Source organism: Carassius carassius, chromosome 4 (assembly GCF_963082965.1).
Source record: "Carassius carassius chromosome 4, fCarCar2.1, whole genome shotgun sequence".
In the NCBI taxonomy this organism is placed as follows: Eukaryota; Metazoa; Chordata; class Actinopteri; order Cypriniformes; family Cyprinidae; genus Carassius; species Carassius carassius.
The window spans coordinates 31,843,984-31,862,605 of record NC_081758.1 but is presented as its reverse complement, the minus strand read 5'-3'; the positions used below and the strand labels follow the sequence as shown (position 1 = coordinate 31,862,605).

General features: G+C 38.9%; 1 protein-coding gene across 4 annotated transcripts in view; it reads right to left on the bottom strand.

The window, feature by feature from the left end:
• LOC132139786 (EMI domain-containing protein 1-like) overlaps positions 1-18,622 on the bottom strand; it is a 67,517-nt gene that overhangs the window by 44,174 nt on the left and 4,721 nt on the right. For all 4 annotated transcript variants that reach the window (XR_009433660.1, XM_059548403.1, XM_059548402.1 and 1 more), the window contains exons 2-3: positions 6,862-6,975; positions 2,855-2,958 (exon numbers count right to left, since the gene is read on the bottom strand). Coding sequence is in view for 3 of the 4 variants with exons in the window: in XM_059548403.1 (XP_059404386.1) it covers positions 2,855-2,958; positions 6,862-6,975 (218 nt within the window). In the remaining variant the exon portion in view is untranslated. The remainder of the gene's footprint in view (positions 1-2,854; positions 2,959-6,861; positions 6,976-18,622) is intronic.

The following is an 18,622-nucleotide window of genomic DNA, read 5'->3' as shown; positions in this document are numbered from 1 at the left end:
TAGCCAGCACCCCCCATTATGGGACTCAGCTGAAACTGCCCTACCTAATTTAAAATTGTAACAGTTCCTTACTTTGTTTGAAAGTCACACTTCTCAAGAGTTTCCATTTCAAATCTGAAGAAGATAACATGAAAAAATGAGATTCCTGCAACCATTTTTCTGATACTATGTCTAGTCCCACTTAGAAACGTAGAAACATCATATAAGTGATTTATTTGAGCACTAGAAAGATACAATAAGAATAATTTGAGTAAGAAAAATGAATAAATAAAATTAAAAAGATTTAACTTTGTATGCCAATTACAGTACATCCTGAGATTGGTAGAAATGCAGCATTTACACTGAATTCTGGTAATAATAACTAAATTATCACGTGCTGATGTGCCAGTTATAGAGATGGTAATAATTCAATTGCGCCATAAAGTCAAAATTCTAACTCTATTCATACAGATGACGTTCACATCGATAGCCGTGATTACACAGTAATAGTGAGCTGCTTTGCACTCAAACAGATGGTAATCATGCAGATACAGGCACATTCAACATAAAACACACTCACACATATATAAAAACTGTTGAAAAATAAAAAAATAAAGAAAAAGGCGATCACTAAGTTCCGCCTCCATCAGATGACAGGTGCGTCAGAGCGCATCACGAGCCGTCACGAGAGAACGCCAGAATTCAAATTAACAATCTTCTGCCTATCTTTCACTTTGTTTTGGTGGATCGTCTCATTCTGTTTGTGACACTGTACGCTACAAAACCATGCCATTTTTTTTTTACCACCAAGACGCAGTTTCTGAGTAATTCCATAACAGACACGAACAATTCTGTCCCTGAAGAATTTAAACGTAAACAAAGGAATTATCATGCATATTGCTTCATTGAACTAAACGTGCTCCATTAGATGTCGTTCAGTGGACCCTTACCTTTCTGACTTAACCGGGATTTACAGCTGTGGATGTGTTTATGACTTGTTATTACGACGAATCTGGTATGTACTGGGTTTTTATTCTTCATGTTTTAATGTGTACTGTTTACACAAATCTAGCAAATACATTCTTTATAACCTTTCCATTGAAAAACATTGATCAGTCGTCGATGCTTGAGGCTTAGATCTTTATAATGATATATAGTAGTTTGTCAAGATTAAATTTGTCCCATTTCATTCAGGCGTGGAGCTGTGGGCGGGCCTGGGCACATTTACAACTTGCCTGCCCAATCAGAAATAAAAAATAAAATACTACTCTGTATAGTTAAACATGGATACTACTTTATGTGGTGTATTTTATCTATAACACCTAGTAACGTCAGAGGACTCAAGCCTGCGTTTCCCGAAACCTTCTTATTTAGGCTAAACCCTTTTTAAATTTTTTACTGAAATGCTGGAAAGTATTTACAAGAACAATATTTAATCAAAGCATCACCACAGCAAACAAAAAATGGGAACGAGAAGAAAGCACGTAAAAAATTGAAAAGGTTATTGTGGCAGCAATATATGATACAATTTTAAAATTGACAGGACAGGAAGTAGTAAGTACAGTTAGCATACTGCTACCACTTGACATTTTAGCACACACACAAACAACCACATGACAAACACAGTACAGCATTAAGATCCCTCAAAGCAATTTAGAGGGCACATTAAAAGCCAAGCCTGTCTATAAAAGTAAATTATAGTTCAGTCAAATGAAGACTTGTCACCCTGGCAACATTAAACCATTTAGCTGTGCTTAAAAGTGTCCGAACAGAACTTAAAAACCTCTAGTGGGTCAGTGGGTATAGCTGGTTCAAACAACAGCTTAAAAAGCCCAACTTTGGCCAGATCATACAAGACCTGGTTCATTTTGGAGAGGACAGAAGACTCTCATGGCTGCTGGCTGGTCCTAACAGTTACTCCCAGCAGGACTCACAATGAGGCTCTGGCTGACACTCAGAAAATGCAGCCAAACACACACACACACACACACACACACACATGCAGTCACAGAGCAAAGCAGCCAGAAACAGCACGCAAACACAGCTGAGACACGCGCTCACATAAATCACACGCTCACTCACACACACTTATGCTTTCGCCATCTCACAATAGCCATCCATCCTGTTTCTCTTCTCCACTATTTGCTCTCCTGACAGTGGGACATGATTTACAAACAGAGACAGTGGATCGAACGAGAAGAAGTCAAAGTCAGTTGTGAACTATGGCCAGGGCAGGACATTAGTCGTGCGGTGGTCTCCTTGTGTGAGCCTGTATAAACATTAAAGGGGTCATATGATGCTGCTAAAACATTATTTGGTGTAATGAAATGTGTTTATGCGGTTTAAGGTTAAAAAAACACATTATTTTCCACATACTGTACATTATTGTTTCTCCTCCCGCCTTCTGAAACGGGTCAATTTTTACAAGGCTCATCGGTCTGAAAAGCGAGGTGTGCTCTGATTGGCCAGCTATCAAGTGCGTTGTGATTGGTCGAATACCTCAAACGTGTGATGTGTTGTGATGCCCTGTCCAGCCAGAGCGACAAGACATAAACATAAAACCCATTACTAATGTGATAAAAACATGATTTCTAGTTTTGTCCTCTTTTGGAAGGCCAAACAAAGTAGTTTCGCTTTCTCAATGAAACAGCGTCACACACCGTGGCCTTGAGTTAGCGGAGGCCGGAGGCCTAGAGTGAAAACTCATTTCAGTAGCTTGACTGTAGTTTGACGTTTTTTAATTTACACAAAGTTTTTTTCCCAGAGAAAGATTTCCCAGCGCTGACAAAGAGACAAGCACTGTATAGAGATTCCTTCTTCATAACTGTTTTTAGTTCTTTATTGGGATGCAACTAACATCACTATTCAGTCCTACCTTCTTCACACTGAGATCCGCTGTATCCAGGACAACATTTCCACTCCAGAGAGGTGATGGTGCGATACACAACTTTATAGGATGGCCGGACCACAGTGCGATAGCTGCAACACACATACATATAATGTAAGACAGTTTTATTACATTTTCACACAAAAAAACACTATAGAGTTTATTTTCACAATAAAGCTAGCATTGTAGCTTTCTCATTCTATAATATTATTTATTCAGTAAAAAAATATCATTATTTTATATTCTACAAAGACTTATGGTTATATTTTAGTCAGTTTCCACAAAAATATTACACAACACAAATGTTTTCAACATTGATCATAATAAGAACTATTTCTTGAGCTGAAAACAAGCAAATTAGAAGGATTTCTAAAGGATCATGTGACACTGCAATGGCTGATGGAAAATCAACTTTACAATCACTGGAATAAAACATTTTAAAATATATTAAAATAGAAAACAGTTATTTTATTTTTAAGTGTAATATTTCACACTATTTTTACAACTAATTGCTTTACAAAGAAAAGCAGCCTTGGTGAGCATAAGAGATGACTTTCCAAACATTTAAAAAAATATATACCAAACTCAAACTTTTTAACAGGAGCGTATACTTCAGAATCAGAATCAGAGCTTTATTGCCAGGTATGTTTACACATACAAGGAATAAGTTTTTTTGTGACATAAGCTTCCACTGCACAATCAGATTACAGTGACAAGACAGATAGTAAAAATAAGTAAATAGGAAATAATAATATAAAAAAGATATACAAAAATAGACAATATATAAAAATAGACAATAGATGGTATTTGTGTGTACAGGTATAAAATGTACAAATGCATGGAAATGTGAATAAGAAGTATGGTGTGTAAAATAAATAAATGTATAAATAGTGTTGAGTATTATATGTTTATTTACAAGTTAACTGTTCATGAGATCGATTGCCTGAGGGAAGAAACTATTCTTATGCCTGGATGTTTTGGTGCTCATTGCTCTGTAGCGCCAACCAGACAGCAACATTTTAAAGAGGAAGTGGCCTGGATGTGAGGGGTCCAGAATGATTTTGCCGGCTCTTTTACTCACTCTGGATGAGTGCAGTTCTTGAGAGAACTGAGTGGGTAGGGTTGTACCAGTGATTTGCTCAGCAGTCCAGACTATCTGCTGCAATCTTCTAAGGTCTGATTTTATAGCTGAGCTAAACCAGCCAGTTATAGAAGTGCAGAGGATGGATTCAATCACTGCAGAGTAAAAATGTATCAGCAGCTCCTGTGACAAATTTAATTTACTTAGCTGGTGAAGGAAGTGCAGCCTGGGACTGGGACTTTTTGTCAATGGAGACTGTGGAACTCTCACTTCAGGTCCTGAGAGATAGTGGTGGCCAGGAACCTGAATGACTCCACCGTTGCCACAGTGCTGTTCATGATGGTGAGTGGAGGGAGTGCAGGGCTGATCCTCCTGAAGTTCACTATCATCTTCACTGTTTTAAGCATGTTCAGCTCCATGTTGTTATAACTGGACCATACGCCAGCTCTTTAACCTCCTGTCTGTAAGCAGACTCGTCCCCATCCTGGATGAGGCCTATAAGTGTGGTGTGATCTGCAAACTTCAGGAGCTTGAAAGAGGGGTCTTTAGAGATGCAGTCACTGGTTTATAGAGAAACGACCAGTGGTGAGAGCACACATCCTTGGGGGGTGTCAGTGCTGATGGTGCGGGTGCTGGATGAGAACTTTCCCAGCCTCACTAGCTGCTACCTGTCTGTCAGGAAGCTGGTTATCCACTGACAGATGGAGGTGGGCACAGAGAGCTGGGTTAATTTGGACAGGAGATAATGGTGGAGCATTTGAAGCAGGAAGGGTGCACAGCTCCAGTGTCCTGTTGAAGATCTGTGTGAAGATAGGGGCCAGCTGGTCAGCACAGGATTTCAAACAGGGTGGTGTAACGCCACCTGAGCCTGGTGATTTTCTTTTCTTTTGTTTGCGGAAGACCTGACACACATCCCTTTCACAGACCCGAAGAGTGGGAAGGGGTAGAGGGGGGTTGCTGAAGATATTAGCAGATCCAAGGAGAGAAGATCAGAATGGGTGTGACGTGACATGGCCTGACATGTGGCCAAGTATGGTTACCCATTCTCAGAATTAGTACTCTACATTTAACCAATCCTAAGTGCACACACACAGCAGTGAACACACACACTGTGAACACACACCCGGACCAGTGGGCAGCCTTCTATACTGTGGCGCCCGGTGTGCAGTTGGGGGTTCGGTGGCTTGCTCAAAATCACCTCAGTCGTGGTATTGAAGGTGGAAGAGAGTGCTTTACATTCACTCCCCCCACCTAACAATCCCTGCCAGCATGAAACTCAAACTTGCAACCTTTGGGTTACAAGTCTGGCTTTAACCATTAGGCCACAACTTCCCCCGTGTAGGGTGTGAGACTGGGTTTTTCCAAACCTACAATTGAACTAATTCAAATTGTTAGCCAGTTGTTGATTCAACACAGTGCTGAGGGATGGAATATAGTGCATACTAGGCAGCAGCGTTTTTAAGCCGTGCTGTCTGAGCTTGACGAGCGTGCCGGCTTGCTTCCCACGCTTGCATGTCTTAGGGTGTACTCACACTAGGCACGGTTGCCATGAACCGGGCCCTAGTACGATTGTCCCCCCTCCCCACTCCCCCTCTGGCCTGCACTCACATAGGGTTTCAGCATTCGTGCCGGAGCACGCTTACGTCATTATGGTGCGATGGTTTCGGGATAAACAGGAAGAGCGGCGCTCTCGGAACACAATGGAGTCACCTTTATTTATTTATATAGCGCTTTGAAAATTTTCACGTAATCGTGCTGCTCGTATGAGGAGATTTGCAAGGTACCAGCTGAAGTGCAGCAAGGACTTTGCTGCTTTGACGTCACGCGTCCTGTTCCGTGCTCCAGCACGGTTAGCGCTCACACTGCATGCGAACCGCGCCCGAGTCCAACTGAACTGTGCTCTGGCCCACCTCTTCCAAGCGGGCCAGGGCCGGCTAATCGAGCCACGCCTGGGCACGGTTTGGAGCACTCACACTAGTCAAACGAACCGCACTTTGGTGGTCAAACGCACTCGGGCACGGTTCAAACTGGCTAGTGTGAGTACACCCTAAAAGTACTTGAGCAGTGCCGCTGCTCCGCCAACTGCCCAACAAAACACCAGAATAGTCAAAAGCGGGTGAAATATTTGGTGATGTTTACTTAGGGTGACCATATGCGCCGTTCATATGGGACACGTCCCAGCCATGATTTTAATATTGCCTAAAACATCCAGAGCAGTTTAACCAATAACATGCAGGTATTGTACATAATCGACCAATCGTGGGGCTGCGCACATGTTTGTTCGTTCGATTGACTTGAAGCATCGCTGCGAACAAATCCAAAAAACAAAGTGTGCCACAATGCTTCAAGTCGAACAAACAGATCGATTCGAAAGCATAAGGAGCCGTCTGCTCTGCTCTTTATAGCTCTCATGAATGTTACACAACGATCAACCTGCACATTGCAAATGGCCAAAACCTGGATATTTTAGGCAATATTAAAATCCTGGCTGGGACGTGTCCCGTATGAACGGCGCATATGGTCACCCTATGTTTACTGCTGAATGTTCACCAATTCGTCCCTGGTTAAATATAGCTTTACCCTGATTGCAGAAATATAGCTTAAAACAGGACAAACTAACAAAAACATTAAAACAACTGTGCTCCACACCGAGGCAGCCATCAACAGCGCCATTTTGTCTAATTTCTTACACACTTGCAGCATATTATGCAAAAATGTTGGGGTTTATTAGATCTGTAAAATTAAAACTTTATAAGTGCAACATTTAATAGTTTTAGTTATGTTTTTGGAGCAGTGTCCTACAAACGCATAACCACTGAACAGGAAAATGCCAATGCACATGCTGCATGTATGAAACAGAGGTCCCTAAAATGATATAAAACACGTAGTGAGTGTGTGTTGATAATAAACTCACCTTCCTCCATTGCAACCCTGAGGCCACCTGCAGGTCTGATAGACCCTCTGGAGAATGGTGCCATTCTGCACCTGACAGGCCACTGTTTTAGTCACTGTCTGCGGACACCAGTTCCTAACAGAGAGAGAGAGAAATTTGAGAATTAGAGTAGAGCAATCTAATTGACCTCTATCCTGTACTGGATGGTTCTGATGACATAAGAATACTAACACACACAGACCATAAAATGATCTAATCCAACTCCCACATACTGTAAAAGTGATCAATGTTTCATGGGACGCCCATCCTTCAACAGTCTAACCATCTTCTTTGAAAACTCTTTATGATGTTTACGCAGGTTAAATGACCCGTATGCCCGGCAGGAGAGCCTTTTCAGCGCTGTTTACTTTGCGGTCTTTCTTTAGCGATACACATCCATCCATTTTTACTCTTTTCGCAGGACTACAAGCAGGGGAAAGATGTCCTGTGTGAGTGAGCGTGTGGGCTCCTCATCTAGATTTAAGACAGCTTTTAGAAACTTGAGCCAAAAACCAGAGCAGAGGCTTCTTTTGTGCTGCTTTTATCAGGGCTTCACTTCACATAGCTGGAAAAGTCCAGAAACATTTTGAGCCACTCAAAAAAGGGCTTAACATGAGGTCTTTATATAATACTGTATATATATCGAGCGGCAACCTCGCGCTCTCTCTCGTGAAGCCAATAAGGAAGTGACAAAAACTGCAATTCATCGAATGGCCGCTTGAGGCTGGCTGCAAAAGGGAGTCAATCCCATAGACTCCCCATGTTAAAATGCCCAACTTTACAGCAGAAAAAAAAACATGTTTACAGGCTGGTTCAAAAAATGATTTTGGTCTATATTGCTAATTTTGCCCTTCATGACAACTGTGAGGGGGGTGAATTTTTTAAAACTCCGTTTAAATTATATTAAGACTTAAAATTCTGCATAATTAAGGGCGTGGTCACTTGAGTGACAGGTGGATTGCCGCTGCTGACAATGCCGTCGCGCTAGGTGGGCGTGGCTTCAGCAATCAGCTCCCGCTTTTTTGCCCATTTTCGATTATCCGGGAGAGTCGCGCGGTGACGCGCTGCCAAGATGGCGACGGCCCGCTCTGCACAATTTGCACTTCAAAACCGCTATTGAGGAGTCTATGGGTGACGTCACGGACACTACGTCCATATTTTTTTACAGTCTATGGTATATATAGAGAGAGAGAAAAAGAGGGAGAGAGCTAGAGAGAGAGGAGAGAGAGAGAGAGTGTATAGTGACATATATTGTGATATATATTGTGAACATTGCCTATGAAAAATCTTTGTGTGTGTTTATTTTTTTCTGTTGTGCAACAGCCTACACAATAATGCAAGGCAGTTTGATTTCACACTCTGACAATTAATATATAAATATTACAATTAAAAATATATATTTAAATACATATAGTAAATATTAAAATATATGAAAATATTATTCCCTCAAACCATTTGTCAGAAAGATTAAAAATTATTGATTTAATCTAATTTTCATACATGGGAATGAGAAAAACTATGTGTAATATCCACAATCCCACACAAAATTCAAAGCCTGATTAAAGATCAATACTTTATTCATTTACAAGCGACTTATAATTTTTTTTTTTAAACCAGTATGTGTATTCCCTGGGAATTGAACCAACAATCTTTTGCACTACTAACGCAATGCTCAACCACTGACCCACAATACTTGGCATCCGAGTCTCAACATAATATATAATCATACAAACCTATTGATTTTTTTCCCCACCCCTGCATATACATACAGTCGTGGCCAAAAGTTTTGAGAATTACATAAATATTGAAAATTGGATAAGTTGCTGCTTAAGTTTTTATAATAGCAATTTGCATATACTCCAGAATGTTATGAAGAGTGATCAGATTAATTGCATAGTCCTTCTTTGCCATGAAAATTAACTTGATCCCAAAAAAACCTTTCCACTGCATTTCATTGCTGTCATTAAAGGACCTGCTGAGATCATTTCAGTAATCGTCTTGTTAACTCAGGTGAGAATATTGAGGAGCACAAGGCTGGAGATCATTATGTCAGGCTGATTGGGTTAGAATGGCTGACTTGACATGTTAAAAGGAGGGTGATGCTTGAAATCATTGTTCTTCCATTGTTTACCATGGTGACCTGCAAAGAAACGCATGCAGCCATCATTGCGTTGCATTAAAATGGCTTCACAGGCAAGGATATTGTGGCTACTAAGTTTGCTCCTAAATCAACAATTTATAGGATCATCAAGAACTTCAAGGAAAGAGGTTCAATTCTTGTAAAGAAGGCTTCAGGGCGTCCAAGAAAGTCCAGCAAGCGCCAGGATGGTCTCCTAAAGAGGATTCAGCTGCGGGATCGGAGTGCCACCAGTGCAGAGCTTGCTCAGGAATGGCAGAAGGCAGGTGTGAGCGCATCTGCACGCACAGTGAGGCCAAGACTTTTGGAAGATGGCCTGGTGTCAAGAAGGGCAGCAAAGAAGCCACTTCTCTCCAAAAAAAACATCAGGGAAAGATTGATCTTCTGCAGAAAGTATAGTGAATGGACTGCTGAGGACCGGGGCAAAGTCATATTCTCCAATGAAGCCCCTTTCCGATTGTTTGGGGCATCTGGAAAAGGGCTTGTCCGGAGAAGAATAGGTGAGCGCTACCATCAGTCCTGTATCATGCCAACAGTAAAGCATCCTGACACCATTCATGTGTGGGGTTGCTTCTCATCCAATGGAGTGGGCTCACTCACAATTCTGCCCAAAAACACAGCCATGAATAAAGAATGGTACCAGAATGGTACCAAAACACCATCCAACAGCAACTTCTTCCAACAATTCCACAACAGTTTGGTGAAGAACAATGCATTTTCCAGCACGATGTAGCACCGTGCCATAAGGCAAAAGTGATAACTAAGTGGCTCGGGGACCAGAATGTTGAAATTTTGGGTCCATGGCCTGAAAACTCCCCAGATCTTAATCCTATTGAGAACTTATGGTCAATCCTCAAGAGGCGGGTGGACAAACAAAAACCCACTAATTCTGACAAACTCCAAGAAGTGATTAGGCCTAAAAAAAAAATTGTTTGGTTCCGGTTTCCGACCGACCCTGTCAATTTATGTGCGACTGGGGAAGAACGGTCTTTCACACATCGTTAATTAAATTACAGTTTCCTTTAAATGCTGTTTTACACTTAAGTAATCCGTTAAAAACCATTAAGTATTGCATCAAAACCCTTTAACTGTCAATTCCTAAAGTGAGCTATAACTTAAGGTTTGGAAATCGTAACATTAAGAGAAACACGGGGGGAGTCAACAATATATCGCGGAACAGAGAGGGCACTGACAACATGCTGACAGACAGGACATTAACATTACCAGCTTACTTTTAATATGAAACAAAGTCTCATTTGGTTATTTCACCTTTCAAATGTGGTCATTTTTTAAAGAAATGTAAACAATAAATACCGTTTTGTGGCTCTTGAATGTGTCGAACAGATCGCTGTAAGTTAGATCATCAGTTAAAACTAACTGATCGTCTCTTGCTTCTAGTTAATTTATAGCATCAAAATCAAATAAACCACATAAATGAACATAACAAAGAATGTTGTTTGACTACAAAAAGATGTCTGTACACTCCGTTTTTCAAGTTCAAATCAAGTTCAAATTTTCCATGTTAATCTACTATGAGATCGCCTGTCAAACTCCCGCGAAGGCTTTTTGTGTGTGTGTGTGTGCGTTTTGCGTGTCTATGGCAACAACAGACTTTAAACGGGAATACAGAATCACTGTCGTAAAAGTACCGGTACACACATTTAAAATCAGCGCGTGTGTGTGTGTGTGTGTAAAACTGCCACTGGAGAAAAAAATAAAATAAATTAAAAAAAAAAAAAATCCCTACCGACCAATGACCTCAACTGACAACCAACCGGAACCAAACTTTTTTTTTTTTTTAGGCCTTAAGAATGGGTTGCTATCAGTCAGGATTTGGCCCAGAAGTTGATTGAGAGCATGCCCAGTCGAATTGCAGAGGTCCTGAAAAAGAAGGGCCAACACTGCAAATACTGACTCTTTGCATAAATGTCATGTAATTGTCGATAAAAGCCTTTGAAACATATGAAGTGCTTGTAATTATATTTCAGTACATCACAGAAACAACTGAAACAAAGATCTAAAAGCAGTTTAGCAGCAAACTTTTTGAAAACTAATATATATGTAATTCTCAAAACTTTTGGCCACGACTGTACATATGAAATCCTGACAGCCCAGCTTTGTAACATAGAAGCTCACTCAAGGGTATACAGTTTCAGTCATTATTTAGCAAAAAATGCAAACAAGAGAAACAAGCATGGGAGTCAAAAATCATCTGTAATGTTTGCCACGGTAATCATTAAATGTGCCCTACATAATGTGGAACTTTCTAATTGGGAATCCAGTGGCAAATCCAGCCCTGGTGAGAAGCAGGACAGAGGAGAGGAGAGGAGAGGAGAGGAGAGGAGAGGAGAGGAGAGGAGAGGAGAGGAGAGGAGAGGAGAGGAGAGGAGAGGAGAGGAGAGGAGAGGAGAGGAGAGGGGGAAGGTAACACGGAGAACCAAAACAAAGCTGCTCGGCCCAAGACCAGATTCTCGGCAAATGCCAGAAGTCACAAAAGAAAGGAATGAAAACGTGGGTTTGAAGAGTAACACCAATCAGATCTCTTTCCCCCCGAGCTCCCTCATGATTTTTACACAGAACGACTTGAAACAAAGAGCCATTGATAAATTCACCTCAAACAGACCTTTGTATGAACCATTATGCCTCAAGTTGAGCAAACATAAGTAAAAGAGATGTGGAGCAGAATTCAAAGAGAGTTAATAAACGTGGAACATATGGACGTCATTATATCTACTATACTTCAGTGGTTATTATCAGTGGCACAGCTTATGCATAGCTCACACACCAGGAAAATAGGTCAGAGGACCGTTACATGCTCAATAATCAGCATCAATCTGCCTGAATTACTGAAGGTTGTCTGTCTGTGGCATTGTGTGTGTAGAATTTTTAGGGATTGATGATATTGTGACATCATTTTCAAACACTCATGGAATGGCATGATACAAAGAAATACATTTTAATTATGTAAAATCAATACTAGTTATTGGTAAGAGGTTGACTGGTCTTTAACCTATAAATATTTTTATATTTAATACTTTAATATAATTATTTCTACAGTTAATACTGTTATTTAAAAAAATAGAAATAGAAATTATTACTAAAAAAAATTCTTTACTAAACATTTTCAATATTTTCAATATATTTATAGAAATAAATAATATAATATATTTGCATTATATAAAAATCCATTAAATGTATCATGTACTGTATCACTGGTATGAAGGTGCAACCAGAAGCAACATGCAAACACCAGGGCTCTAGACTAACTTTTTGCACTGGTTCGTCTAACTTTTTTTTCTTCGGTGCACCAGCACAAAAGTTAGGTGCACCCAAATTTTCGACCGCATCGCATTTAACACCGCAGTTTTACAATTTCACTTTTTTTTTTATCACTGTCCATATAGGCAATATTGACTTGTAGCCTAAATGATTAACTAACAATCTGGTCAACATAAATTTCTTTATTTGAAGCACAGTTCTACAAGAAGGGTAACCTACTGAAAAAGTGTTGGTGCTTAAGGTGCTTCACTGAGCTGAAATTTAAAGATAAATGAAATAAAAAGAAAATCTAAATGAAGTGTTTTAAGGGATTCAAACTGAACATCTCATGGCTCAATGTCTCAAAGGGGACTATCCTCCATTGCAGGCACATGCCCCTCGGATGGCCAACTCCTGTAGCTTGGCCTTCTTGATCTTTGGCCTTGGCTAAACCAGCTGGCCACACTCTCTCTAGCATCAAAATCCTCCAGACTTGGCCCCTCTACACTGATTCTGATCAGATCTTCCACTGTGTCTGAATGAAAGGATGCTCTAGTGTCTGATTTGAACAGCTTATACTACTGTTGCAGCTATTAAAATAATTCAGTTTGGTATGTAATAGCAAAGTGATCATATTTCGTTTTGAAAAACATTTGGAGCATTTTTTGCTTGTTAAATATAAGCTTTAGTTTTTTTTTTTAAAGTAACGACCAAGCAACCAGCGCCAGACAGTGAGCCTATTTTTGATCAATTTAGCCTTCTCAAATCATCCCGACTTGCCTAAAATAAATCTATAGATATAAAATAGTTCAAGCATATAACAATGTTTAAACATTAGACCCAGATAAATGTGCGCTATATCCAATAGTTTGTGCGAAGATGCTTCAGGACATTGAGACGCCAGCGTGATCACTTGCATTTTTTTCAGAGGATATACTGTCATTTTTGCTCATAAAGGTAAGAGTAATGTATCACACGTAACAGCAAAGGGTCTATTTTTATTTGTGTGCACTCACAATAATAACAAAATATTGTGATTTTATAAAATAAAGAAAACAAACATGATTGCGCGTTCTGCCATCTCGTCTTTAAAAGGATTACAAAAATTAAGCAAAACACACTCTTTCATTATAACCATAATCCGTAAAGATGCACTTCTCTCTAAAGGTGCATCTAATGAGAAGATGACGAGTCAGGATTGCAACTTCATCCTTGGAACACAGACTCAGAAAACACTATTTATTAGTAAATAATTCAAATATCTCCTTTCTATTTCCCCCGTCACATTAATGGTAATAACTTTTGCCGGTGCTTTGCTGCAAACAGAAGCCTATTGCATGTATTTGAATGCAGAACTGTTCAGCTGTACTGACAGTGCGCACCGTACATGCTGCTGATGCTGCTACGGGACAATAAACACTGTTGAGTCACTCTTGACAGTCGTGGTGGCAGGGTCTCATGTTGTTTCCACCAGCGCAGCAATTTTTTTTTCACAACTAATTGATGGATGTCTAAAATATAAAAGTAAGGAGAAGTCTAAAACAGGGAGACCCGGCCCGCGTCTGAACTATGACGTGAAAATTGGCCCGAAGCCCGGCTCGAGGGGTGCAAAAAAGTCGGGCCCGTAGTGCTTGGGCTTAAATGCAGGGCTCTAGTGTCTGTTGTTGAACCACAGGCAGACTTTCAGAGTTGCAGAGACTGGCCCACAGAACAAGCTCTCAAATATTCCTGAAATTTCCAAAGCCTAAGCATTTTAGGTGGTTTGAGACGAGGGAATAGAACTGGGGTGACCACAGGCTTATCCGGTCACTGCCTGCTCAACTGCTTCGGCCCAGCCAACAAACACACACAGACTGAACTCACAAACACAGAAGCTAGTCTGGCTACAGCTGAAGATCATGAAGCTATTTCTGTGATCCGCTTGTTACTGAACCTTAAACCACAAATCATACACTTGTCCTTCTCTAGGAAACACAAAAATGCACATTCAAACTCTACCATAAATACAACTATAAAAACATTTTTTTTAAATTCACTCCACATAATTTACCCAAGCAGGCCATGTTCCTACATCAATATCCTTTGTTGTCAGCATTAAAATCAACCAAAACACACCCTTACAATCAGAAGGCAACGATTGGTTGAGAGAAATGCAATGTAATTCAATGAAATGAAATAGAATGAAAACAGAAAAAAATGCAAATCAATAAAATTCAATTAAATGCTCTTCAAAGCTTGAATACTCCATCCAAAAAACAAACAAACAAACAAAATAATATGTGTTTCAAAGAAGTTTGTCAGTGGATAAGACTTTCATATGCCTTTGGTGTGAGAGACCCGGGTTTGAATCCACTGTGAGACACCAATGTGTCCCTGAGCAAGACGCTTAACCCCTAGTTGCTCCAGAGGTGTGCGACCTCTGACATATATAGCAATTGTAAGTCGCTTTGGATAAAAGCGTCAGCTGAATGAATAAATGTAAATGATATCACATTATATTATATTCCCAACACACTAAATCATGTACACCTGAGCAAAAACTATCACATATAATTGCTTCCATATTTCACTGTGATTTCAGTCGGACTGAAACCCATTACAGTGATTCTGTCCATTTAGCATAATTTTAGCTTGCAAATCTGCTATATAAGTTGAACGGACACAGAAATGGGTCGTTGAAATGAAATGGGAAACGTCCAAGCAATGGACAGATAAAGATCTAGAGCGGCACAGCCATCAGAACACAGTTCCCACACTACCCCCAATCACAATAGCAGTTTGGTGAACAGGGTGATTTGTTCGAGTCATTCACCCCACTCTCATCTCATCTGATCCAGACTTTATCTGGTACTTTGCCCAACTGTAACTTCAATGAGCTCTCTAAAATACAAATCTACCTAAAAACCATGCAAAATTACCTCTCCATTTTCAAACAGCATGCAGTGTATGGCATTCTCTGAACCTTTGTGAGAACATTCTGGACACAGACCAGCTCCATATGAACTAATGAGAAGATTTATAAGGAACATATAGCACAAAGGTCTTTCAGTGGGAAATAAACCTTAGCCCCCTTTCTGAACAGAGATGGAGGAGCAGGCTAAACTCTGCTTTGGGTTAAAAGATGAAGAGCAGTACATACAGACCATTATTCCTGTAATCTAACATCTCTCCTTCACAAAGCATTTATGAGGGGCTCATTACGCAACCCAGTTATCAGCCCACACTCTAATTCTTACTCTGATAACAGTTCCACTTATTGTTGTGCCTTGAAAATAGTTCAGTATTGTGAGATATAAAGATTTTGCATTTTTCATAGCAAATTATTTGACTTGGCTATATGTGACCCTGGACCACAAAACCAGTCTTAAGTCGCTGGGGTATATTTTTAGCAATAGCCAAAAAAACATTGTATGGCTCAAAGTTATCAATTTTTCTTTTATGGCAAAAATCATTAGGATATTAAGTAAAGATCATGTTCCGTGAAGATATTTTGTAAATTTTCTACTGTGTATATATCAAAACTTAATTTTTGATTAGTAATATGCATTACTAAGAATTCATTTGGAAATCTTTAAAGATGATTTTCTCAGTACTTAACATTTTTTTGCACCCTCAAATTCCAGATTTTCAAATAGGTAAATCTCTGCCAAACATTGTCTGATTCTAATAAACCGTACATCAATGGAAAGCATATGATATATATGATATATAAATCTCAATTATGAAAAATTTACACTTTGTTGTCCAGGGTCACATAGGTTTTGTAAGGTTCATTATGCTTCAAAAAACCCCCCCCAAAAAAACAAATATGCTTTTGGGTCAGTGTGAGCATGACAGCTCTAGTATGTTTTGCAACATTTAAAATACCAATCTACCACAATAATATAGAGCAATTTTTTAATTAATTAATTAATTACTAAATTAATTAATTAATTACTAAATTAATTAATTAATTGATTACTAAATAAATAAATAGCCATGCTAATAAATTAGCACATTAAGAATTATTTAAAAATAAAGAAATAATAAAAAAAGAAGAAGAAGAATAAATAAAGAAATAACATTAATTTAATGCAATTTAGAACAAAAATCTATAAATAAATTAGGCCTAACAAAATTTAGTGCAATTTAAACTAAATAAATAATACATTTAATTAATTATGACTTGTATTAACAATCAAACTTCTCTTGATAAAGGCCAGTGACAGGCTGATGCTTAAAGAAATAAACAAACAAAATTCCGTCTTAAAGCCACCTTTCTATATAATTAATCCTTTACACAACTATCACATTGTTAGTTTCGTGCCACATTCCAGAGTGGTGGTTAATGAGGCTGTAGGTTTAAACCCTTCAAAAGATGATGCATTAGAAATCACCACTGGGACTCTATACAATCCCTATAAAGAGTATACTGTGAATCGCTTTCAATAAAAGCATCTGCTAAATGAGTACTTGCATACTTTTCTCTTCCTCACATACATACATAGGACCAGAAATGTAGGGCCCTATGAAATCCATTTTATTTTTTCCCAAATTCCGTTTTATTTTTTTCAAAATTCATTTTTTTCCGTTTTCATTTTTCTCCACTCCTTTTTCATGGTTAAATTAAGTTGTATTAATCAAAAAGCAAGTCTAATTCATTAAAATCCTAAAACTTCTACATTTTCACATCAATTTATTAAAAGTTTTTTAAAAATTACATATTTCTGGACCTATGAAATGTTTTATTTTTATTCACCATATGTTTTATTGTTACCTAATTCTGTGTTTTAGCATGTCTAATTATTTAAATGCATAAAAACAACTTACATTTATTCAATTTTTTCCTTAAAATAGCCTTATGAAATGTTTTTCCCCCTCAGAAATTCTGTTGTGTATTTGCTTTTTTCTGGTTATCAATGAAGGCATAAAACATTAATTTAATATATCTTTTAATTATTGAAAATTAAGCAAACTTAATTTTTTGGTGAACAAAGGGGATTTTCTACTAAAAATAAAACATGGAAGAAATGTTGATGTGGTTTAAACCTTACAATTTTTATGTTTGATTCTTTTAGTAGTAGTAGTAGTAGTAGAAGTAGTAGTAAAAGTAGTAGTAGTAGTAGTAGTAGACTATGTACATTCTGCTGAATATTTATGGCAAACACTTTTTTGTATTTTTTTATTTAAACTAAACCGGACTTTTATTTTGACGGATTGATGCAAATACATTTACAGTTCTGTGTATGTGATGACGCTAGTTTTACTCAAATCAACCGGTCAAATGCTCATGAAGTGACTCTCAGAACAGCTCTGGAGGTGATCCTCATGTGTTTACGTCCTTATTTAGTGAGACGACAGAAGCTGAAATCACCGTGAGCGTCAAGCGCGCTTACATGTGTGTAATGAATGAAGCCGCGCTTCTGTGCCATTCATTAACACAGACACGCAGAACATGCAGGATTCATATTTAAATAGACTTTTCCGGTTTAATATTTCAGATATTAGTTCATATCGCGATTTAAAGTAAGTGCAATAACAAACTTTTGATTAATTCATTCACAATTTGTCAAATTCCGTGACATTCCGTGTTAAACTGTAAATTTCTTTTTTATGACTGGATTCCGCGATTCCATCCGCGTTTTCTACATCGCGGAAATCATAGGGCCCTAGAAATGTCATAAATCAGTGGTTCCCAACCCTGGTCCTGGAGGCACCCCAGCACTGCACATTTTGTATATCTCCTTTCTCTGACACACCCATTTCAGATCTTGGAGTTTCTACTAATGAGCCGATGACCTGAATCAGGTGTGTTTGATTAAGGATACATCTCCAGGACCAGAGTTGGGAACAACTGTCATAAATATATATGCAAAGCACAGAGATCATAGCAGAGACTGTAAGGGAGAGATAACTCAAATAAAAAGGGATGGCAGGAATCACACAGAGCTGGGCTGAGTGCAACTCAGCACGCTGCGAGCTGGCAAACAAGCCAAGGCCATTAAATAAAATCAGCAAAACCCACACATGCATACATTACAATCCAGAGAAAAGATCGTGGAACTGTCTCATTTCAGACAAAAGGAAAAGCAGTGCGCTTCATTTAAAGCACGAATGCTAGCTTTCAACACACAATGCATGAGAAGCAAATGTTGACTCCAGAAATGTAGCACATACTACAATGATTATTGACTCTGGAGGCAAATAAATTAAGTTTGAACAAGAAGACAATGGAAAACTTTGGCAGCTGGAAAGAGGATTGGAAAGAGAGCATTTCATCATCGGGTCAGTAATGAAGCCCTCCTGGGATGCACTGAGGGGGGTGGGTAAAATAACCCAATTAGGCCGCACTCATGACATCCAATAAAG